The sequence below is a fragment of the Phasianus colchicus genome, unplaced genomic scaffold (genome assembly GCF_987193195.1).
Source record: "Phasianus colchicus unplaced genomic scaffold, bPhaCol1.hap1.1 HAP1_SCAFFOLD_48, whole genome shotgun sequence".
NCBI classification, from domain to species: domain Eukaryota; kingdom Metazoa; phylum Chordata; class Aves; order Galliformes; family Phasianidae; genus Phasianus; species Phasianus colchicus.
The window spans coordinates 1,029,703-1,053,058 of NW_028325226.1; the positions used below are offsets into that span (position 1 = coordinate 1,029,703).

At 46.8% G+C, this 23,356-nt stretch overlaps 2 protein-coding genes and 1 long non-coding RNA gene across 10 annotated transcripts in view; all 3 read right to left on the reverse strand.

The window, feature by feature from the left end:
• Positions 1–2,252: 2,252 nt before the first annotated feature.
• LOC149912001 (uncharacterized) lies at positions 2,253–8,420 on the reverse strand. 4 transcript variants are annotated; one of them, XR_016462524.1, is made up of 6 exons: positions 8,368–8,415; positions 6,700–7,726; positions 6,201–6,276; positions 4,415–4,530; positions 3,407–4,126; positions 2,253–2,391 (listed from the first exon to the last, which is right to left on the reverse strand). It is a non-coding gene; the product is annotated as an uncharacterized LOC149912001 (long non-coding RNA). The 4 variants fall into 4 exon arrangements; XR_016462525.1 differs by having other exon boundaries at positions 7,505–8,420; XR_016462523.1 differs by having other exon boundaries at positions 2,253–2,388; positions 6,700–8,420.
• A 676-nt stretch (positions 8,421–9,096) lies between these two features.
• Positions 9,097–13,144, reverse strand: LOC149912002 (protein MANBAL-like). Its single transcript, XM_090132861.1, has 5 exons — positions 11,858–13,144; positions 10,668–10,751; positions 10,430–10,540; positions 10,140–10,337; positions 9,097–9,687 (listed from the first exon to the last, which is right to left on the reverse strand). Exons 3-5 carry the CDS (start codon positions 10,508–10,510, stop codon positions 9,580–9,582), a joined length of 387 nt encoding a protein of 128 aa, XP_089988987.1. The 5' UTR covers positions 10,511–10,540; positions 10,668–10,751; positions 11,858–13,144; the 3' UTR covers positions 9,097–9,579.
• A 166-nt stretch (positions 13,145–13,310) lies between these two features.
• The window catches only part of LOC149912003 (RANBP2-like and GRIP domain-containing protein 8), a 31,870-nt gene continuing 21,824 nt past the window's right edge, over positions 13,311–23,356 (reverse strand). The window contains exons 15-16 of one of the 5 annotated variants that reach the window (XR_016462515.1): positions 15,142–15,745; positions 13,311–13,399 (exon numbers count right to left, since the gene is read on the reverse strand). Coding sequence is in view for 3 of the 5 variants with exons in the window: in XM_090132859.1 (XP_089988985.1) it covers positions 15,722–15,745 (24 nt within the window). In the remaining 2 variants the exon portion in view is untranslated. The other 4 variants (XR_016462516.1, XM_090132860.1, XM_090132858.1 and 1 more) reach the window with 4 other exon arrangements.

Below are 23,356 nucleotides of genomic sequence, written 5' to 3' on the forward strand. Positions count from 1 at the left end.
CTCTATCTGACCTCCAGAATTCCCTGTCCTCCCAAGTACCCCCACTCTAATTCCCCTATTCTGAACCGTAGTCTCCTACCATCCCCCAGTCCCCTCAGTTTGCCCCCCTCCTTCCTGACCCCATTTTCTGATCCATAGAGTCCCCTGTACCCCCCATGCCCTCCTTCCTGACCTCTGGAGTCCATTCCCCCATTTTGACCCCCAATATTCCCTAACAGGACCCCCCTTATGTCCCATAGTAGCCCCCCACAACCACCAGCTCTCCCCTCCCTCCTTCCCCGAGGCCCCCTTTCCACTCATGGAAGCTTCATTCTCCTCCCCCCAGTCGTCCCCCCACAATCCCCACTCTCTGCCCCAGACCCCCTTTACAGAATCACAGAATCACAGAATGGCCAGGGTTGGAAGGGACTTCAAGGATCACGAATCTCCAACCCCCCTGCCACATGCAGGGCCACCAATCTCCCTGTTTAGTGCTAGGCCAGGCTGCCCTGGGCCCCATCCAATCTGGCCTTGAACACCTCCAGGGATGGACGGGGCATCCACAACCTCTCTGGGCAGCTGTTCCAGCACCTCACCACTCTCTCCGTAAAGAATTTCCCCAACGTCCAACCTAAATCTCCCCTCCCTCAACTTCAAACTATTTCCCCTCATCCTGCAGTCATCAACCCTTTCAAAGACTTGATTCCCCTCCTGTTTGTAGGCTCCCTTTAGGTACTGAAAGGCTGCAATGAGGTCACTCCACAGCCTTCTTTTCTCTCCAGGTTGAACAAGCCCAACTCCCTCAGCCTATCTTCACAGGGGAGGTGCTCCAGCCCCTGATCATCTTCGTGGCTCTCCTCTGGACCCTCTCCAACAGCTCCCTGTCTTTTTTGTACTGGGGGCTCCACACTTGGACGCAGTATTCCAGATGGGGCCTCACAAGAGGGGAACAACCAAGAACAATCACCTCCCTGTCCCTACTGGCCACCCCTCTTTTGATGGAGCCCAGGATACCATTTGCCTTCCGAGCCACAAGAGCACACTGCTGGCTCATGTTAAGTTTTTCATCCATCAAGACCCCCAGGTCCTTCTCCACAGGGCTGCTCTCAAGGACCGCTCCTTCCAGTCTGTATGGATGCCTGGGATTCCTCCGGCCCAAGTGCAAAACTCTGCACTTTGCCGTGTTGAACCTCATCAGGTTCACCCGGGCCCACCTTTCTAGCCTCTCGAGGTCCCTCTGAATGGCATCCCTTCCTTCAACCGTGTCAACCGCACCACTCAGCTTGGTGTCGTCAGCAAACTTGCTGAGGGTGCACTCGATTCCGTCATCGATGTCATTGATAAAGATGTTAAAGAGCACCGGTCCCAAGACAGACCCCTGGGGGATGCCACTCATTACCAGTCTCACCTGGACTTGGAGCCATTGATGACCACCTTCTGTCTGTGGCCTTTCAACCAGTTTCTTATCCATCAAGTGGTCCACCCATCAAATCCACATCCCTCCAACTTGGAGATAAGGATGTGGTGGGGGACCATGTCAAAGGCCTTGCTCAAGTCCAGGTAAATGACATTGTTTGCCTTTCCCCTGTCCAACGATGCCGTCACTCCATCATAAAAGGCCACCAGATTGGTCAAGCATGACCTTCCTCTGGTGAAGCTGTGCTGGCTGTCACGGATCACACGCTCATTCCTCATTTGATCAAGCATGTCATCCAGGATGATCTGTTCCATGATCTTCCCAAGCACAAAGGTGAGAATCACTGGCCTGTAGTTCCCAGGGTCCTCCTATTTTTTTTATATTTTATTTTTTAAAATTATTTCTTTTACACCCTATAGAAGCTCTCCACAACTCCCCAGTTTTCCCCTTCCACCCCTCCCTCCATCACCAGATCCTCTTTCCACCCCACAGCAGTCCCACTCACTCACAGTCCCTTCCCCCCTTAGATTCCACACAACCCCCCTTTCCAGCCCAAAAAAGCCCCACTGACCCCTTTCTCGCCCCACCCACACCCTCCTTTATCCCCCCTTATCCCCCCTTGAAATCATGCAGAAGGATCTGCATGAGACATCCTAGAGAGGTTTGGGGGCTCCAGGGGGCTCTTCTGGACTCAACCAGAAGAGTCTGGAGATATCCCAGCGGGACCTTGGGGTGTCCAGGGAGTCCCCGGGTTGGTCCTGTGGCACCATGGAAGGATCTGGAAGTTCCCACTATGGGCCCAAGAGCTCTGAGGAGTCCCTGGGCTGATCGGGAAATGGCCCAGCAGGGTCTGGTAGGGTCCAGGGAGTTCTCATGTGGGTCTGAGTGGTCCTGGAGTCATCCAGAAGGGTCTGGGGATGTCCCAGAGGAGTCCTGGGGTGCCCAGGGGGTGCTCATGCGAATCTGGGGGGTCTGGCCATCCGTCTCATCATCTGCTGTAACATGACCACAGCACTTTCATCAGTGGTTTGGACTCACAGCGACAAGACGCACTTTGTCAACTGTGTCACCAAGGAATCATAAGAATTGGAATCGTTGGGACTGGTTAATATGGACTGCTGTTTGTACTCTACAGAACCCATCCTTGTTCAGTGTATTAATTTTAGTTTAGCTACTTTTAGGATTGTTTTTGAACCGTGCTTCTTTTTTTCTTAATAGAGAAGGGGGAGATGTGGGATAAAGTCATTATCTTGCTAATGAGTAAAGAAGCTTAGCAGTAACTTGTGCCAGACGTAAACACACACGAGGCTCCTGCTTCCTACATGTAAGTTGCTGTTGCACGGGTATAAAAGGTTGTAAGCATCTTCAGTAAAGGTCCTTCATCGTTCCTTCTGCACCAGCAAGGGAGTCTGAGCCTCTCTCTCCGCACCAGCAAGGGAGCTCGGAGCCCTCTTGCCAACAAAGAGGAGAGGAGAGGAGAGAAGAGAAGGAGAGGAGAGAAAAGATTGAGCAGAACAAAGGAAAAAGGGAAGAGAGGAGCTTGTAAGGGGGAGAAATGTGATGAACAAGAGGGGAGAAGAAAGAGGGCAGAACAGAAGAGAGGATACAGGTAAGAAGAGCAGATCTAAAAAGATCCTTTTTCGGAGCTGGACACCATCACTCTGATCAGAGTGCTGTTGGCTGTTCCCAGGCCCTAGAAAGGAAAGCAGCCCCATGCAGCTAATACAGAACTTGCTGGAGAATCACCGACAGACACAAAGGTCTCAGTGCCCAGTCTTGTGCAGGAGCTGCTCTTAATTACAGCAATTTTGCATTAATGGAGCGATCCATTAGCAGCAGCTTGCTCCTGAGTAAGACTACTACCCTGATGTGCAGAAAAGCCTGATGTTTCCTAGAAAAGCCAGTTTCCTGACTGGCTGCAGCTTCCATCTCACGATTGCCATGATGCTGCTGACTTGAGCATGAAAATGCAAGAAGGAAGCAAGCAATCTTACTCCATGATCTGTTTACCTTCATGGAATCACACAGTATTTCAGAAAAGCACGCAGGCTTATTTCACATGCACTTTACACTAAGGAGAGACAAGAACAAGAGAATTAAAGTCAGTAAAAGCAGGAGGTTTTCCACAATGCTGCAGCACTTTCTTGGTGCAGGTGTTTCTTCTGTCAAGATGCACCTCCAGGTTAACAAACAGCAGCTGCAGTGCAGGCATCCAGTCAGTGATGAGCTGTGAGCTGACATCTCTGTGCCTGGCGCACAGCAGTATTTGCATGAAGGTCTTCATGCCTCCTGGCAGCAAACCTCTGCTGCCAAAGCACCCCATGACCAAGCACACTGTACCATAAAGCACAAGATAGCTTTCTCGCCTGACTGGGTCTGTAAAGCATAGAATCATAGAATGGTTTGGGTTGGAGGGGACCCCTAACATCATCTAGTTCCAACCCCCTGCAATAGGCAGGGACACCTCCCTCTACACCAGAGTGCTCCAAGTCCCACCTAGCCTGGCTTTGTGCCCATAAACAAAGACAAACCATGTCTGCCTCCTGAAACTACGTTAACAGCCACTCGAGGGAAGACACAGCACCTTTCATCATTACATCACTTTGTAGACAACGTTTTAAAGCAGAGCACTCACCCACCACCAGCAACGCATCTTCCAGGTCTCCTGACACCGCAGATTTAATGCTGTCTGTTATGTCCTTGTCAGCAATGCCTCACTACCATCAAAAACTAAGGGGAAGAGTCCATGGCAGAAAGTCAGAGAGTTAACACGGAGTTTACTAGATCAATCTATGCCTGTGACAGGGGGCAGTAGGCCCCTGCCCCCCCACACCCCCCCGGCCCCACAAAATGCGAAGGAAGGAAGGGAGATTGAAAAAAACAGCGGCAAGGAGGAAAACTTATTTTACTAACTATGATATCGGAATGCAAGATAACACAATATAACACAATCTAATTGAAACTGAGACTAATAAATCAAATAAGATATGAGAGAGAGTTCCTGAGACCGAATCAAACCTGGAAAGCTTGGAACGGCTGGGAAAGCACCTCCAGCACCCACTGCCAGGCAGTAAGAGCCCGCCCCACCCGGAAGGGTCAGATCCACGACTTCCGTAATGTATAGGGACAGGTACCTGGAATTGGAGCATTAACACTTTAATTCCAGTACACTACATGATGTTTCGATGCAGAATACTGAAAACCAAAAAACATAAAACCATGACAGATTCAAAAGACTGCTTTGCAACAACAAGCTCCTTATATGCTGCACGAACGTTCTATCATTCCTGCAGCACTCTCAGCTAAATCCGGACCGTCCCTCAGAAATATTTCATTTTCATTGCTAGCAGTCTTCTAATTGGCCTACCACAGCTATTACCATTTTCAAGACCTGCTACTTTGTGCTGCCAATCAAATTTCTTAGCTCCTCTCCCCCCTGCCCCAGTGGCAGTCACACTTCACTCTGCCAGGGACACAAGGACCCTTTGAAACATGGAAGATGTGTCAGATGCCATCCTCAAGGGAGCAGCCAGATTCTAGCAAGAACACACACACAGCATCCGTTAGGAGCAGGGCCACCACCTGGGTGCTGCCCACATTTTCTAGCCATAACGTAGCTAAGTACAGAACCATGCCCACGGCTCTCAGCATCACTGCAGCACTCCAGCCATCATCATTAGCAGGACAAGGCCTGGCCTTTCACACTACTTATGAAGCTTGTAGTTCTCATTAATGTGATGAATCTCTTCATTGGTGCGAGAAGCCAGAATTTCAATCAGGCAACCTTCATCTTTCCTGCTCCCTAGGGAATTGCCACAGCAAGATTTAAGATACCAGCAACTGCTTGTGACGTGCAACCAGGTTTCTTTAAGAGTTAGTAATAAATAAGAAAACATACATAACAAAGCAGTAAGTCCTTGGACAGAACTTAAGCAATACAGAAGGAAGATTTCCAAACCCTCACAGCACTCCTTAGTTTGTGCACATCATACATGGTGGTGGGAGTCATCCCAATGATCACCCTCTCAAAATTCCCACCCAGCTCCGTCTTCAAGTCATCAATCAAACCCTAGAAGGCCAAGAGAACAGAAGGAACTGAGCTGTTCACCACTTCTCTTCAGGCTCCAACCCTCCTTGCATCAACAACTGCTCTGAACTGAACAAGAACAAAACAACCCTGGTCAGGTAAAGTCTCTGCTGACCTTTCTCTTACGGAGATTAGGTCGTTTCTCACTTTTCACCCAAGTGACACAACCACGTTCACACATCTCTGAAGACCACCTACCCTGCCAATAGTGCTCAGAACTTGCTGACATTGGGAAACGTTTAGTTTGGTCAAGACACAGGATGCTGTGTGTGTGTTCTTGCTAGAATCTGGCTGCTCCCTTGAGGATGGCATCTGACACATCTTCCATGTTTCAAAGGGTTCTCGTGTCCCTGTTTGGTCTTCATCTGTGCCTGAAACCAACAAATGGAAGCCAGTCAGGCTGCTTGCACAAGAATCAGAAGAGACCTCTGCTCTTGTGCCACCTCCAGTCCCCTACACAGCCGGTTCTCAACAGCCCCAGGACTACAGCTATGCGCACAAAGCTGCCAGGACCCACACCACCAGAGCAGCTGCATTTTGGGACATGAAGGGCAGTTCTGTTTCCACCTTTCAACGATTTTTAGGACAGTTGTGCAGTGTGTTTAGGACAGTGGAGCAATGCAAGCAGCTATGCTTCCCTCTAACAAACCATCAGAGCAGCCATTCCCAGCACTGGGGAAAAAATAAAAGTTGACCTGTGGAGGGAGATCAACTTACCAAAGCCCTTCATGACCTTCCTGAGCGCCTGTGCTTCTTGCTCAGCGCTGAAAACTGAGGCCCGCTTGATTGTTGCCTAAGGTCACAAGGAAAGGATTTAGTAAAGGCAGACTTGCACACATAAGAGTTGAACTGAAAACAAACAAACAAAGAAACAAACAAACATAAAAGAGGTGAACACAGAGATAGTAAAACTCCACCCACACGAGTGATGTTGTATCAGGCTTCTGTCTCACGCAGCAGTCTGCTCTAGTGGGACTTCCCAAGCATATCAGAAAGAAGCCACAGGGGCACAACTACATGGAGAACATATCTCCACATTGCTGCCCATGGAGTCTCTGGTTTCCAGTGAAATAAAAGCTGGGCCACCTGGCACCTGTGTTCAGGCCCACCAGGCCTTCTTCCTAGCAGTTCTCCATGTCAATCATAAAGCAGCGTGCTCCCATCATAGCCCTAGTCCTGACCTGTAGCAGTAAGGACCATTATTCTGCACCATTACCTTTGCTCTGCTCGGCACTGGTGAGGCTGCACCTGGAGAACAGTGTCCAGGTCTGGGCTCCCAGTACAAGAGACAGATGGACATGCTGGAAAGAGTCCAATGGAGGGCTACCAGGATGGTGAAAGGACTGGAACACCTCTTCTATGACAAGAGGCTGAGAGAGAGGGGGCTGCCCAGCCTGGAGAAGGGCAGCTCAGGGGGATCCCACCCACGGCCATCAATCCCTGCAGGGAGGGGCAGAGAGGACGGAGCCAGGCTGCATCCAGTGGAGCCCAGTGCCAGGACCAGAGGTTGCCACCAAACATCAGGAGCACTCCCGCACTGTAAGTGCTGCAGCACTGGCACAGGCACCCACAGAGGCCGGACACCCCTCACAGCGGGGGCAGTCAGCCGCGCCTGCCGCCGAGCCACGCAGCCCGAGTACGCCCGGAACGGGCCGGGTCCGCCCAGCACCGACCGACTCGGTCGCTCCACGGCGGCGGCGGCGGCTCGGGTAGGACGGAAGGACGGCCCGGCCCCGGCGGGCACCGGCCCACACGGTCGCGCCGTGGCAGCGGCCGTACTGCGCACGGTCTGTCCGGCTCCGAGCGGCTCGGCCGCTCCGCAGCGGCGTGGAGAGCGAGCAGCTCTGAGCGAGCCTCCGCTGTCGCGTGGGAGAAGGCGAGGGAGAGCGAGCCGCGGCGAGAGCCGGCGCCCGCGGCGGAACCACCGGGCCAAGACGACTTCCTCCGCACGGGACTCTGAGCCGCGGAACGACTGGCAGCTTTGATCGAGCCTCTGCTGTCGCACCGTGCGGCGCCGTTACCTGCAGCACTCACGTTCCTCTGTTGCATGGAGTGCTGTGCTGGTCTGAGCAGAAGTAGGTGCTTTCTTCTGTCCCGCTTTCTTCGTCCTGCGGGAGCTGCCTGCTCATGCTGGGAGCGTGCTGCAAACAGACACGTGGAGTCTGCAGGACCCCGTGCACCTCGGTCTCCCCCTGTGCTCCCACAGATGTAATGACGGGCTCCGGTGCAGTGTGGAGAGACTCCTGAAGGGTGAAGAGAAGAATTTCTGCCATGAATAGGGATCAGCATTCGGCTCCCCATCACTCCGGGAGGCAAGCACGGGGAAAGACATTTGGCTAGCCTGCCACATCCAGGCTGGCCAGTGGTGATTTGATTGCACACCCTCAAAACCTCAACTTAGTGTGGGACAGTGCAATGACTCTGGTATTGCCCTCCAGTGCTGCAATGCAGCTTTAGAAGAACCTCGTGAGGAGGAAGTCATCTTGGCACGTCATAATGCTGAGACGGGCTCCTTGTTCCTCAGGAGATGACAGTACAGGAGCATGCACTCTTGCATGCAGCACTGTACCATGTGCAGTGGGATGCCAGAGGCTCGCAAGAGCTGATGGTAGTTCAGCGACTCAGTCTTGACATCGTCTGCCAGGAGAAGGCACAGCCTCACTGCCACAGCAAGCCACATTCCCATGCAACATGATCGTGACCAAATCCCATAGGAAAGGTCCTTCAGAGAAACAGCTCTTCCTCATTCCTCCTGGAGGAACTCACGCTGTACCCCAAGCTTTGCAAACAATTCTCTGCTGCTCTCTGCCATTTCCAAAGAGCAGGGATAACACACCTGGCCGGACGTGTGGTGGGAAGGGGAAGGTGGCTGCTGCCTTCTCACCAGGGATGATGTCGTTGGGAGACTGGAGGTCCTGCAGCCACAGCACCCCGATGTCCAGCTGGAAGATAGGCCTTAGCACTGAAACTGCCTTCTTTGCTGTGGAATTGTTCTCAGACTTTCCTCCCGAACGGCTGCACGTGGGCCCCCCTGCTGGATCCAGACCCAGACCTAAGATGCAATGACCACTTAGAAATAGTGGAAGCTGGTTTTCTCTTTGCAACCAGCTCCTTTCCTCGGGGCTGAGCTCTGGGCCCGAGGCACGTTCTCCTGCTGCCCTCTCCTCCTCCCCACTCCCAGCTCTGCTCTTCACACCATCCCACCCACACCTCAACTCTTCGTGCCTAAACGGGAGGCTGATGTGCAGGCCATCGCTGCCTGCGTGCAGCTGGGTTTCCCAGGGCAAACAGCAACCCTCAGTACAGCCCAAGGCTGAAAAAGCCATCAGGAAAGAGAGGCGAGCTCAAGGGGCTGAGTGCAGGGACACCTTTCTTCCTCCTGGGCTGCTTCCCCTCCTTTGTGCTTTTGTTAGCAGTCCATGGAGAGCAAGGGGATGCTCACAGCCTATTGCTAGCAGTTACAGTTGGGCTGAAAAGCCACCCATTGGGAACACCAACAAGGAAATGAGGGAAAACCAGCAGAATTTCAGGGGAGAGCCGACCGGTTCATCGCCCCGCAATTGCCAGCCCAAGCAAGGGACCTTTTGACCAGCTACAGAAACAGGCAGCACCGTTTTTAAAAAGTTGATTTCGCTTTTATTCAATACAAAAGGATTTGGGTTGTATTTATCAACACAGCCCAAAATGAAACCCCAGTGTCCAGGATCTCTGCTTAGCAGTGAGTCATTCAGCCTCCCGTCAGACACAAGGAGAAGCCTGACCCTGTGGCTACGTCACCTTCTCTCTCTCCAGGCCCGGCTAGCTGTATTTCAATCTCATACTAGACCGGCTCTGGCCCTGAAGAGATGCATCCTGAAGGAAGACAGTGTCTCCATCTCTTGCCATAGATGAAGTCCTGCCTCTGGCAAGTCCTCTTTGCTTGGAACGCAGCACAAGCCCTTCCCTCCCAGTTGCCTTAGTTCCTCTGCACTGTCCGTGACAGGGAAAGCACGGCCATGCCAGAAAACCGGACGACTCAGTCAGCTGCCTTTGGTGCCACCTCTGAGGAACCATTCCAGATGACTCTAGTGTCCTGTGGGCCTTCTTGGTCAAGCCCTTATTGGTTCTTTTTGCTTTCCTTCTTGGCTTTCTTCCTCAGCTGAGCAGCACTTGCCTTGGGTTTCTTCACTGTCTCCCAAGTCTTAGTTCCAGGACTGTGTGAGTCCTACAAGAATCAATTCAGAAACGGTCAGGGAACCTTCACAGCTAACAACTGGCTGACAGCTCGCTTTGGGAGCTCAAGTCACCCTCCTGGGCAGCTTTGGCTGCCAGTACTAGAAACCACCTTTCCGACATTAGGGCACGCTAGAAACTCCACCTCTATCTTAATCCCAAAAGACCCACACAAACTAGAATCCAAAGCCATCTCCTGCAAGGCAGCGCCTGCACAGGGTTGGACACTCTGCCTGGCAGCGCACAGAGCACAGCAGTAAGATGAGTCTGCACCTCAAGGCTTCTTGCGTGCATCAGGTACAGCACACACACCGAAGGACAGACAGAACAAACTACGCCTCTTTCAGCAGTGCTGGGACACACTACCGTAGGCAACAGCTACAAATTGTTCCCTCCCTGCCTATTGTCTGTGCCTTTCTATCAGCCTCAGAGAGCATGACTTACTGGCTTATGGCACATGGAAACTGGCACGATTACAACTGACGCACTCTCTGTGAGCTGCAAAGTGGCTCCGCAGAAGAGATCGTGGTGCAGCACATTCTCCGCCAGTGTGGGCTCAGGGATCTCAGCTGGGGAGAAATGCCCTTCAGGAGCCACAGAGCAGACAGCCTGCTGCTCTCCTGCTCTCAAGGAGGCTGCTTTCTACAAGAGGGGAAAAAGAGTCATCATTCTCTCATGCACATTGGTGTTACAGACTGACTTAGCTGTTCTGAAGATATCCTTGGCCTACTGACCCAATAACAAAGAAGGGCATGAAACGCAGTTGCATCATCTTTTACCACCTGCCGAGGAAAAGATTCCTCCAACTTGAGCATTGCTCCACTTGCAGGTGAGGGGAGCAGGAGCTGAAGAGGATAGGTGGACATGAAATAAGGGAAAAGCTTAACAGCAAGCAGATCTGTTGCAGACAGTGCCACAAGCTGTGTTTGAACAGCACTGCCTTAGCGCACGCTTACAGTAAGGCACACCTACCTGGCAAGGGTCACACAGGCACCTATTGCTCCCCTGAGTCCCAACTCCATTTCTCAGCCACTCACGCTCTCCTTCCTCAATGTTCTGCAACAGAAGAAAAGTCACAAGACAGAAATTCAATTCATCGCAGACGTCATCAAACCTCCCGTCTCAGTGCACTCGCACTCATTTCTCTGCATGGTAAATCAGGGGAGTGCTTACTGAGTGAGCGGCATGTACTGCCAATTGCTAGCAGCAATCTATGCCTAACTCTAAACTACTAACAGTAACCTATGCCTAACACTAAAACTAAACTTAACACTAAAACTACGCTAACACTAACATCAACAACAAAACCCAGAAGGGGGACCTAACTGCTAAAAGGGGAAGATGGAACTGGAGGCCTGCAGAACCGCGGAGGAGCAACAAGGTGGAGGAGGAGCAGATGTTAAACAATGCCACCCAGCTAATGCTGGGGGTGGGGCCGCGCGGCGGGTAAGGAGCCCAGCGCCCGGACCAGCGATGGCGGAGCTGTGACCGCGCCGATGCGGGGCCTGGCACGGTGGTGTGGTGCCAGGCCAGCTGTGCCGCAGGCGGATCCACCTCCATGGCCTCCTCTGGAGGTGGATCCACCTCCATGGGCTCCTCTGCAGGTGGATCCACCTCCATGGGCTCCCCATGATCAGTCACAGCGGAGGTCCGGGCGCAATGGAACCGGGCTCTCTTCCTCCTCTCCCTCCTCCACTTGATGGTCACGGCGGGCCCCCTCCTCCTCTTTGGTTCTGGGGCCCCCAGCTCCCTCTTCCCATTTAAAACCACGCTATCCTCTTCTCTCGCTCTCTTCATGCTGGACATGGCTGCCACCTGCCCAGCACTCTTATCTATTATACCACTCGCATTAAGAAGCTTTTGCTTTCCCTTTCTTACTCAGAGTACAGAAACATTTCTATTTTTTTAAGAAAAAGTTAAGAATCTAAATAATATCTCTGAGACAAGAGACCAATCATCTGACAAATTCCACATGGGTATGAAGTATCTCGCTGCGCCCACATTGCTCTCAGGAGGTGCAATGTATGAACTATGAAATTTAAAGCCATATAGCAGATTATGGGAATTTTTGTTATGCAGCAAAAGACAGATGTTATGTGTATTTTGGTATGCTTAAAATAAGAAAACAGAAAAGGCAGCAGAAAAATTCACTAAACTCATACCCAGGTGGAAGAGGACCTTGACTGACTGTAGTTAGTGCCTGAGTTGCAGGAGTTACTGGCTGGACTTGTCTTGATACTGGAGGTGTGGTGAGTGCAGCAGTTGCAGGAGCTGTAGTTGCTTCTGTTCCCCCCTCAGGGCTTGGTTCTGAAGATGTATTTGCAGCTGCACCTGCCAGTGAACCTGCACTGGCCCCATCATTCTCTGTGGATGTGGATGGAGAACCATTTACACTTCCTACGACGCCAGACATGTCATTGCATTTCTCTCTGTATTGGTAATCTATTTCAGAATTTGTAAGTCACAAAAGTAGATGTGCAAAAGGTGGTGGTTTGAAGTAGTATGCACATATAGCCACATTTTCTATTTCACACACACACACAGACACACACAAAAGGCAACTTTAGCTGCACACTGTAAAAATGCTTCAATCCAAGAACTATCAGCTATTCAGCTGCACAGCTTTGATATGACAAAGAAAAGTTATTCACTAAAGCAACTTGTCTGCATTTTCTAAACATTAGATGATTATAAAGAAAAAGCTACTTGCTTGCGTTGATGGATTTCCCATTTAATATTTGCAACAATTTAAGAGGCAGCGTGCATAACATTTTCAAGAAGAGAAAAATTAAGGCTGTGGAAGGGAGAATACATGCATTCTTTAAACGCTTTCAGATTTTTTTTCCCATGCAGGCCATTTGGTAGGCAGTGTTAAGAACTATACACAAGTCTTATTACTAAACTACACTGCCTTTATCTTTTAAAATAATTACTGCAGCCCAGTTTTCCGTCCAGCCTCAGTATTTATCAATTGTGACAATAAGATCACCAAAACACATGGTAGTGTATGCATGTGGAGGAGTTAACCTGAAAACACCTACCACTGTCTTAAAGCTTTGTAGATTCTGAATTATAAGATGGACTAAAAAACATATTTATTTTCACGCAATCAGTGTTTGAAGTGCTGCTGTTTCAAATAATTTAACCAGGACTGTAGAAACAAATCACTAGTCTTTCAAGCTCCAGTATTATCTACTTGAGGCAGTTCTGTAAGTCCTTCAGCAGATTTGTTCACGGGTCTCATTAAAGTTAACTGAATGCAACAGTAGCACTCACTCATGTTCTTTTGGCACCAGCTCCAACATATTTAGCAGTATCGCTGCAATCATCACTTACCTGTCGTGGAAACAGAAATTACTTATAAGAGGAACAACGATGCTGAATGCAAGCTGTTAAAATAGAAGTTATATATCCAAGAATTTACCCTGAAAAAAACTGTAGTTAAAAACATGCATTGGAAAACGTTACGTTCATTTTAAGACTGTACAGAGAATCCACAGCTTTGAAGTGGATGTCTGGCCCTAGAATACGCACCAGCTACTGATGTGGGTCTGCGGGGTGTGGGTGGAGGTGGTCAAAAAGGCCTGGGAGGTCGAGAAGGTTTGCAGCTTCCATTGGTGAGTAGTGGGGAATCACTGCCATTAACAGTCTTGTTTTTATTTGAAGCAGCATCTTCAGAGCTTTCAAGGCCATCTGAGTGATTCCTTTGTAGGAAAAGACAGAAAGGAGAACTATACTAAGAGTGTATGGATGACAACAAGTTTTATAAAAGAAAGGAGAATGTAATAATTATGGCTAGATAACTCAATCTTCAGTCTGTGCAAACAGTTTTAAGTTAAAACCCTATGTTTCCAACCACTCCGCTATGGAAAGCATTTTAGGCTCAAACAGGAGGCAGCTGATGATATTAATGAGAGCACAGCAATCCCTAAGTATTTGGAAAAGGAAAAAAAAGGCAGAGCTAGATTCATCTAATGTTGTCCCCAGAAATCTCAGTCATTATCCACAACAAGGTAAAATCTAGGTCAGGTGGTACTAGTGAAGATAAGTAGGACTGCTAGCTTATCAAGAAACGATTATGTCCATTTGGAAAGTTCCATGTTTGTTTCTGTTAATCATGAAACTTTGCTTTGTGGTAGAAACTCCACTCTCCATTAATAAAAAGGTGAAAAGCAGGCAGGAGACCCAAAGAACCTGAACCCAGGGAGAAGCAGATATGCTGAATTCAAACCTAACCTGTCAGGAGAACTGGAATCTAAAGAAGAGATGAAACTCTGGGGAGCGTAACACAGGACCTATTATGGCAAAAGAATATTACTTAGGCTGCAATCTGAGCTCTGCCTGGGTTCCTCAAAACTAGAGGAGAATGGTCTTCTGCAGATACTCCTTACTCTTCATCCCAATTAATATCTTGCACAACTGCAAAATGCCAATATGTTCCTTCTGCAAATGTTACAATTTCTGTGAAATGTTTTTGGACGACTCATGATGAAAGCAATTCCTACTCCCTCATCCCTCAAACCTTTCCCACAAAAAAGCCTTCACAGAATATATCATAAGAGGAAAATTCTACTCATTCAATTTATCTCATGCCTGCCACGTGTGTAGTGGTTTCCTATTTGTTTCTTTTTGTTCTGAGCAAATCCTCTATGTAAGATGATGTTGAAGTTCACACCTTAAAGCAGAGCTTATATACTGCTGCTCGCTGGGGATATTACAAGACAAGAAGGGGATATTTTGAGACAAAGCACCTCATCGCTCATGTTTTTCTTCTGTAATCACTCATAGGCTCCTATCCTTGCTTTAAAACGATCTGCTACTGCTATATCATAATTCCTCATTTACAACAGTACAACACATTACACTGTTCATAATGCTGCCTTGTTACAAATGCCTAGACATAACAGCTCTATCAGGGCAGTTCACATGGAAACTAGTATCAAAACTATGCATTTTTAAAAACTCAAGTTTACCACAAAAGCATCCAAAACTGTTCTTTGGTTAAAAACAAGCAACACCATAAATGGCTGGATAGAATATCAGCAGTCTACAAAGCCAAAATGTGAATAATAAATGTGTGCAATGGTACGGTGAAGTACCTGACGTTCACATTTGTCGTCACGATGTTCTGCTAAACTTAATTATCTCTGGGAAAAAAACACAACAAGTGGAGCTTCTACTAAACTGAATCTTTTGGGAAAAGTAATATATATATATTACCTTTTGGAAATGTAATATATATCTATTTTAAATATTTCCATCAATATTTTCCTTTCAAATACGGAATCTGAACAATTGCCACATTTTGCCACATTTTGCCATCAGTACTTATTCATAGACAGAATTTCAATAATGCTTCAGATTACATAGTGTGACAGTATTTTCTTGATTGAGCTAAAAGAAATGGGAGAGATAAAAGTATTTTAAAATCTTCATTTAATCTTACTTAATATATTCTTCTTTGTTTTCTTCCGTCACAAGAATGTTGCTACCATTTGGCTTCAAATCATGGCTTTGGATTTCACCTAGAATTTCTTTAGCAACTGAGAAAAACACTTCCAAGCAACATTCTTAAATATCATTCTCTCTGCAAGGATGAAAATGTAATTATTAATAACCAGGTCCAGACTGTGCACGCAGTAGAAGAGATGGGTACGAAGAATATAAGGACTTTTCTTATCTGTTTAGAGCTCACGAATCAAGTTAAGGAAACGTTACACAATAACTGTGGTTTTGTAAGATTTACAGACTACACCTCACTGATGTGCATAAGCAAACTGTGCACTAGGTACAGTTGTATCCTTAAATTCATCTGTCACTGGGCTGACAAATTACCCACCGCCTCTAAGTGGAATGCCTATGGAATACAAAAACCTTTGAAGTAATGACATTGTTGTATGTTTCATTACCTGCTGCCTTGTCAAGTAATAGCAGATAAGAAGGAAAAGACTCAGAATGCTTCATGAATTATCTTCAACTCCAGTATATTTATGGGACTATCTTGTAAATCAAAATATTCCAAGCTCCTAAGTTAACAAAATAATACGTTCCTGAGAAAGAGGAATTTTCTCATTAGAAACTTCAAAATAAGAAGAACCTTCATTCAACAAACACTGCTCAGATTTCTGTTCTCTCTATATGGTTTAATAGCCAGAATAACAGGTGCAACATTGCAATTTCTATGTTGGTATGTGCTTCTCTATAGCAGTGATGCACATATGCAGGGGTGCTGTACTGGGGCAGGCAGGGACAAGGTTGCTGTTCCCACGGCAGCCACACGGCGCTGTGCTTTGCACTTGCTGCCAGAGCAGCACTGGTATCACAGCCATGTTTTGGCTCCTGCCAAGCAGTGCTGGCACAGCATCAACTCTGCAGCCCCTGAGCCAGCAGGCTGGGCGTGGGCAAGAGGAGGGGGAAGGACATCAGCAGGGCACTGATCTAAACTGATTGAAGGGATATCGCATACCATACGATGCCACACACAGCATGAGGAGCTGGGGAAGGGCCACAACATGTACTGAGGCCTTGCTTTCCAAGGGGTGGCCAAACACTGCTTACTACTGAGAGAAGCTGTGGATTTGCCATCCCTGGGGGTCTCCAAGGCCAGGCTGGATGGCACCCTGGGCAAGCTGATCTAGTGGCTGGCAACCCTGCTGGCAGCAGTGGAGCTGGAACCAGGTGGACTTTGAGGTCCCTTCCAACCCAGGCCATTCTATGATGAGCAGAGGATAATTGTTTTCTCTCCTTGTATGGCCTTTGGTGTTTTTCTTTTTCCTCCTTTTCCTTTAAATTGTCCTTATCTCAACCTATGAGCATTTCGTTCATATATTTTCCAACCACATTTTCTCTCCCCCGTCTTCCTTTGAGGGGCAGTAACAGAATGGTGTGGTGGTGTTCTGTTGACAGCTGCTGTGAAACCACCACTTGATGAACATTTCCCCAACATAAAATGCAAATGCCCTTAACTATAAACATAGAAACATCATTACTGAAAACATCACCGTGATGTATTTAGTGCTGTGATGCAACAGTGCTTCTCAATTTGATCTCTCCAAAATACAATACAAAACCTCAGGAGAGCTGATGGATGGCAAAATAAAGTTACTTCTTCCTTTCAAATGAGACACCTGCTCTAACTGACTCAGCTTGAGCAGAGGGGCCTCACTAGATGAACTCTCAAGGTCTTTCCAAACAAAGTAATTCTGCAGATTTTCTCAAAAAGTGGGACCAGAAAGTGATTCAACATTATTGCAAAGCTTCCTGGGAATTTGCATCATTTGCTTTTTTGGTGATTAATAAAATGGTATCCTCCCTGCCAGGTGTGATTTTTTTACCACACATTTACAGTGATTTCCTTCAGCAGTGCTGGTAAGCAGGTCCAGCTACTGACCTCTGCATTTAGAGCTCAGTGCACACTGCTTAGAGGTCTGAAGGTTCTTCTCTGAAATGCTCAGGTACTTCCGTGTTTACTCAAAAGGGGCAAAGCCTTTCATGGACTCCAGATTAGAAGACTTCTGTATCAGTACAGATGCTGTAATTGACATGTAGTTTGTATTTTCTCTAGAGACAGCTTTCAGAAAAGTTCTTGCTACAGCCCTAAGTTTCCTCATTGCTTTTTTTTCTGAGGCAATGAGCTAGAAATTAAAAAAAAAAAATTCAAACAGCCAAACTAGCCAAAAAGAAACCCCCTCAAAATACTAAGTGTAAATTAATAAAAGCATATGTAGCCAGCAGAGCGGATAAATTTGAAACTAACACTTAGAGTGAAATGCAAAAGTTGTTTTTGACAAGTTCTGAGTTTTTTATTTCCCTACTTCCTATGTAAGCTTCTCCTGGTAGGACTGCTGGTCCTACTTGGAAACCTACTCAAACTTTTTGTACTTGGAAAGCTCACACAAACTATCACCTGAATGCTGTCTGGCAATGCTGCACACTTTGAAGTAAAGGTGAGGAGGAGGAAAAAGTAATCTGTAATGTCTACAAGTTCTCTTCCATGCCATTGACAAGCAGCTTAGTACTGGTATTCAGAAGGCTCTGTGCTCTCTTTTGATCCATTATAGTAACACATGCATCAAAAGAACTATACAGAGAATAAAAACAACACACTTCTGCACCAAAAGACCTTCAGGTTATCAGATGTTATTTAAAAAAAACCAAAACACTGTTTTGAAATGTGCAAATGATAGTGCTGAGCAAGTGTCCAGCTCACCTTTACTAATAGACAAATGCAAAGAGGTGACTATGTTTACAAAAGGTTATACTGCTCTTTCACTCTTAGACTCTCCACAGAACGTTAATGGAGTGACATTGTTCTTAAGGTAAATTTTGTTACAGATGGTACTTATTAGAATTTATTCACAAGTTCTTTGCCCCTCGATTAAAGACCAATTAGTGTAAATTTCTTTCCTGTAGCTTTCTCTCACTGTTGTATTTGCTTGATTTCTAAAATCCAGTAAGTCACAGGATAACAAGGATAAAGAAAAAAATACACACCTACTTGAGATTCTTTAATCTCAAGAATCAAGCCTTCGATCTTTTTTTCCCTTTCAGGTCTCAATTTCATGGCATCTTTACTCAAATGCCAACTACTGAAGTTTCCTAATGAAATGTTCACTTACTGCACCTTCTAGCAGCACATTACCCAGCTCAGAACATGCTACCTTTTCAAAACTGATCCAAAAGTCCTATTTCAACTTGTAAATATCTCAAAAGCTCTTTCACCCTTTCTTCCTTGCTTACAATAACAATCCCAAGATTAATCACCAGAGATGCACTACTTTTCGTCTTTCACATTTCTGCTTTTTAAAAATGCATTCATCTCCTAAGCTTTTTAAAAAACGCTTCATCATTCTTGAGTGAAATACGTTTTACCTCTCTAGACACTTAAACCAGCCTAAGTTTTCAGATTTTTAAAGAATTATTATTTATCATTATAGCAGTAGAAGTTTTAACTGACTATTTATCCCTTCTATTCCTCAGTCCCCAGTTCCTGCTTTTAAGTGTCAGGAAAAAAAAAAAAAAACACCACTTGTTATTAGAACAACTGGTGCATAACAACCCTGGAAGCTTGCTCTTACAAAATTAGTACCGAACTACAATGCTTTAAAACTAAATGCTGTTTAAAATTATTTCTACGGAATTTTTTTTTGAAGTTTCCAACACAGTTCTCGTCTTTGTGCAAAAAAAACCCCAAACATATATATATATATATTTATATTTATATTTATTTCATGGACACAGTGACACTTGGAGACAGAATTTCACATTTTTGCATGATCTTTAGATAAACAAGCATGGCTGTATGCTAACTGTTAGTTTTTGTTAGTCTCTGTTCAAATAACATTATTAAGGTGTCAGGGCATTAAGAATGACATACAGGTAACAGATTTCTTCAATTCAACTTCTCATGCCCACTACTAATATGTTTTAGTACAATACCTGTTGAAATGAGTCTTCAAATAATGTTTTTCTGTCAGATGGGCTCTAGGGAGACAAGAAGGGCAGTAAGGTGACAAAATTGAAGGGATAGGCTACTTGGGGAGATTGCAAGGAAGTTGCTAAGGTATGCAGGGAGGAAGTTAGGACGGCAAAAGTCCAACTTGAACTCAGACTGGCCACCGCAGTAAGAGAGTAAGAAATCCTCTTATAAATATATCAATGGTAAGAGAAGGACCAAGGAGAATTTCCATCCTTTACTTGATGCAGCGGGGAATGTGACCACTGAGGATAAGCAGAAGTCTGAGGTCCTCAACGCCTTCTTTACACCTGCCTTTAAAAGGCAGATCAGTTATCATCAGGGCACTTTGTGCCCCGATCCCGAAGTCTGGGATGCTACGCAGAATACACCCCTGGTGATTCAGGTGGAGACAGTCAGAGAGCTCCTCCTCCATCTGGACTGTCACAAGCCCATGGGACCGGATGGGCTCCATCCTAGGGCGCTGAGGGAGCTGGTGAGGGTGATTGCTGAGCCACTCTCCACTATCTACCAGTGCACCTGGTTAACTGGAGAGGTACCAGTACTTCTTGTGATTCCCATCTACAAGAAGGGCTGTAAGGAGGATCTGGGGAACTACAAGCCAGTCCCCAGTCACGGGAAAGTTATGGAGCAAATCATCTTGGGTGAGATCTCATGGTATGTGTGTGGCATCCAGGGGATCAGGCCCAACCAGCACAGGTTCATGAAAGGCAGGTCGTCCTTGTCAAACCTCATCTCCTTCTATGACTGGGTGACCAGCCTGGTAGATGAGGGAAAGGCTATTTATTGATGTAGTCTGCCTAGACTTCAGCAAAGCCTTTTCCATGGTCTCCCACAGTATTCTCCTGGGGAAACTGGCTGCCCATGGCCTGGACAGGTATAGCCTTCTTTGGCTAAGGAACTGCTAGAGGGCTGCACCCAACGGGTAGTGGTTAATGGAGCTAAGTCCAGCTGGCAACCCCAGGGGTCGGTACTGGGGCCCATCTTGTTTAATATCTTTACTGATGACCTAGATGAAGGGATTGAGTGTACTCTCAGTATGTTTGCAGATGACTCCAAGTTGGGAGGTGGTGCTGACCTGCCTGAAGGCAGAGAGGCACTTCACAGGGATCTAGATAAGCTGGATCGCTGGGCTGAGGTTCAACAAGGCCAAGTGCCAGGTCCTGCACTTTGGCCACAACAACCCCATGCAGTGCTATAGGCTTGGGGCTGAGCAGCTGGATGACTGTGAAGAGGAAGGGACCTGGGAGTACTGGTTGATGTCCGGCTGAACAGGAGCCAACAGTGTGCCCAGGTGGCCAAGAGGGCCAACAGCATCCTGGCCTGCATTAGAAATAGTGTGGCCAGCAGCAGGGAGGGAATCATCCCCCTGTACTCAGCTCTGGTGAGGCTGCATCTCAAGTACTGTGTCCAGTTTTGGGCCCTTCACTACAAAAAAGACACTGAGGCCTCAATGTCCAGAGAAGGGCAACAGAACTGATGAGGGGTCTGGAGCACAAATCTTATGTGGAGCGGCTCAGGGAGCTGGGATTGTTTAGTCCGGAGAAGAGGCGGCTCAGAGGAGACCTTACTGCACTCTACAATTTCCTGAAGGGAGGTTGTGATGATGAGGAGGGGTTTGGCCTCTTCTCCCAGGTGACAAACAGGACCCAAGGAAATGGCCACAAGTTGTACCGGAGGAGGTTTAGGTTAGACCTCTCTGAGGTTTTTCTCAGAGTGGTCAGGCACTGTAATGGCTGCCCAGGGAGGTGGTGGAGTTGCTGTCCCTGGCAGTGTTCAAGGGGCATCTGGATGAGGAGCTACAAGATGAGATTTAGTGCTTGTGGTGACAATGGTGATGGGAGGATGGTTGGACTAGATGATCTTGTAGGTCATTTCCAACCTTGTGATTCTATAATTCTATGCATCTACCAATTCAAACAATAATTAATTCCTTCCTTCTTCACAGATCTTAACAACTTGGTTTCCTCTTCCTCTCAACACTCTCTCTTCATCCAGATGCTAGCAAGTCCTCTTGGATGCTTTCAACTGCTCAGCAAAATGAAAAATCAGGGAAATTGTTCTCTACTCTGGGAGAGTTCCAAAGCTTTTTGACCAGGGGTAAAACTTGGGTACCTCACATTATTTTTTTCCAACTGTTGGAACTATCTTTTTTTATGTGCACATTACATATTTTCACATTTATCAACAGTTCTTGGAGATCCTAGAGAAAAAAACCAAAGGACATTCTTCCTTATTTCTCCTATTGCTTGGCTACTACTTTGTGTTCCTCCATGACAGTGACACTACTAGCTTATTCATTATTGCTTCTATTTTTAAAATAAGGAATATGCATTTTTTTTTCCATGCAATTCCTTGAAAATTAGTAAAGGACAAACCTCAAGCTTTTGAGAGGTCTGAACTGGTCATGAAAAGCATCCAGAAGCTCAGAGGCTTATCCAAAGCTAATCTGAAAATTTCCAAATGTCTTTGCTCTAGAGAGAGGCACAGAAACCCGTTGGATCAGGACTCCCATCACTAACTGGGCTCACCTCTCTCAGTCTGGTCCCTCACCAAACATCCAGGACTGGTTTTTACCATGTCCTTGCTGAAGAGCACACAAGATACGCAAGCACACTGTTCTCCCTAGGAAAAACATGGCTCCTAGGCATCTACACTGCAAACCTATAACAGATGTTTAAGTCTTATAGGAAGCAGAACAACTTAAAACGTACGCCTGAGGCCCCTGTTTAGCAGTAACGGCTTGCTGAATTTGGGCTCACAATATGACTCCAACTTGTCACCTTCCTGCCTTCCAACTGCCTTCACTGTGCCTTGAAGCTAAGATCCAATGCCTTAATGCCCTTATGTAACGGCATCTACTTCATAAAACACAGAGGAAGGAGCGTCTCAGTAACATACATCACACACCAGCCAGGCTGGTAAAGATAGGTAACTCTTCTGTGACAGCTTCATTGGAACGTTATTGTATTAGCCTTGGTATCACCCGGAACTCATTCCATTCACTGCTTTGAGGGGTCAGAGCCTAAACTCTTCTAAAAGACCACATATCATCATGAAATCAGGTACACCTGATACAACCACACCACTAAGGCTCCTTTGCTAAACTTCAGTGGTTCCCAATGCTTGCTTAAAAAATAAAATCCAGCGAGAATATCAAGCGCCAACACTTTCCTCAGTATCCCAGCATCCCTGCCTTGTCCATCTCTGGCCAGCAGGACTAAATTCAAAGCAGCGCATACCACAATTCCACACAGGTAGCTTGAAGCTATGTTTAATCTTGCAGATCAGAGCTCAATAAACATTGGCTTGGCACAAGTCACTCACACAGAACAGTGGCTCTGCTATCACCAGTACCTGCTATACATCAAGAAGGAACGTGCTGAGGAAAATGAACACAGCAGCATACAACTAAGAGTTCCTCATGACTGTCAGCACTGAAAGCAAAGCAGGCTGAAGAAAAACCTCAGGTAAATCCATAGAGAACAGCAAAGCAGGGAGGACAAAGAACATGGACTGATCCTGAACCGAACACATTAGAGAACAAGAGCCTTGAGAGGACTAGTTGGTTACACAGATAAACAATACGCACACCTGAAATGGTGATTTCTTCTGAAGACTCTAGTGTGTTCCTCATCAAGAAAAAAGATAATACATTAAAAAAATCAGGATGGATATAATCTGAAAATTTTTTTCAACTGACCTGGCATCCTGGGGCAAACTGAAGACAAGACAGGACACCAATACAGAAAAAAAAAGAACTAACAGCATAGGGGGGTGCCACAGAGAAACTGGAAAGTGACCAAATCTCTGCTCAGGTAGAAACCATTGTGTGAAGTAGACAGCTTTTGCCAATGAGGAGCACAGTGGGAGGTTGAGGATGAGGAAGGATGCCATCTGTAGCACAGACATTCACACCAGTGGCATAGAGTAGCGCAGAGCTACAATTTCAAAGTGATTGTAAGGTTTTATTTAACAATTCTGTGTGGGATGAGCTCAAACAAACTGCAAGTGACTGATTAATCAATGCATCTCAGTGACCTCAAAACCTGATTGTCTTGGAAAAAATAAACAGAACACGCCATCTCAAATAGCATATAATCAATCTACAGAATTTAATCCAGCAGGCAGTCCTGTGACCAAATTTTGTGCTGGCAGCAGACTCTTCTTATGACCATTAGGAACA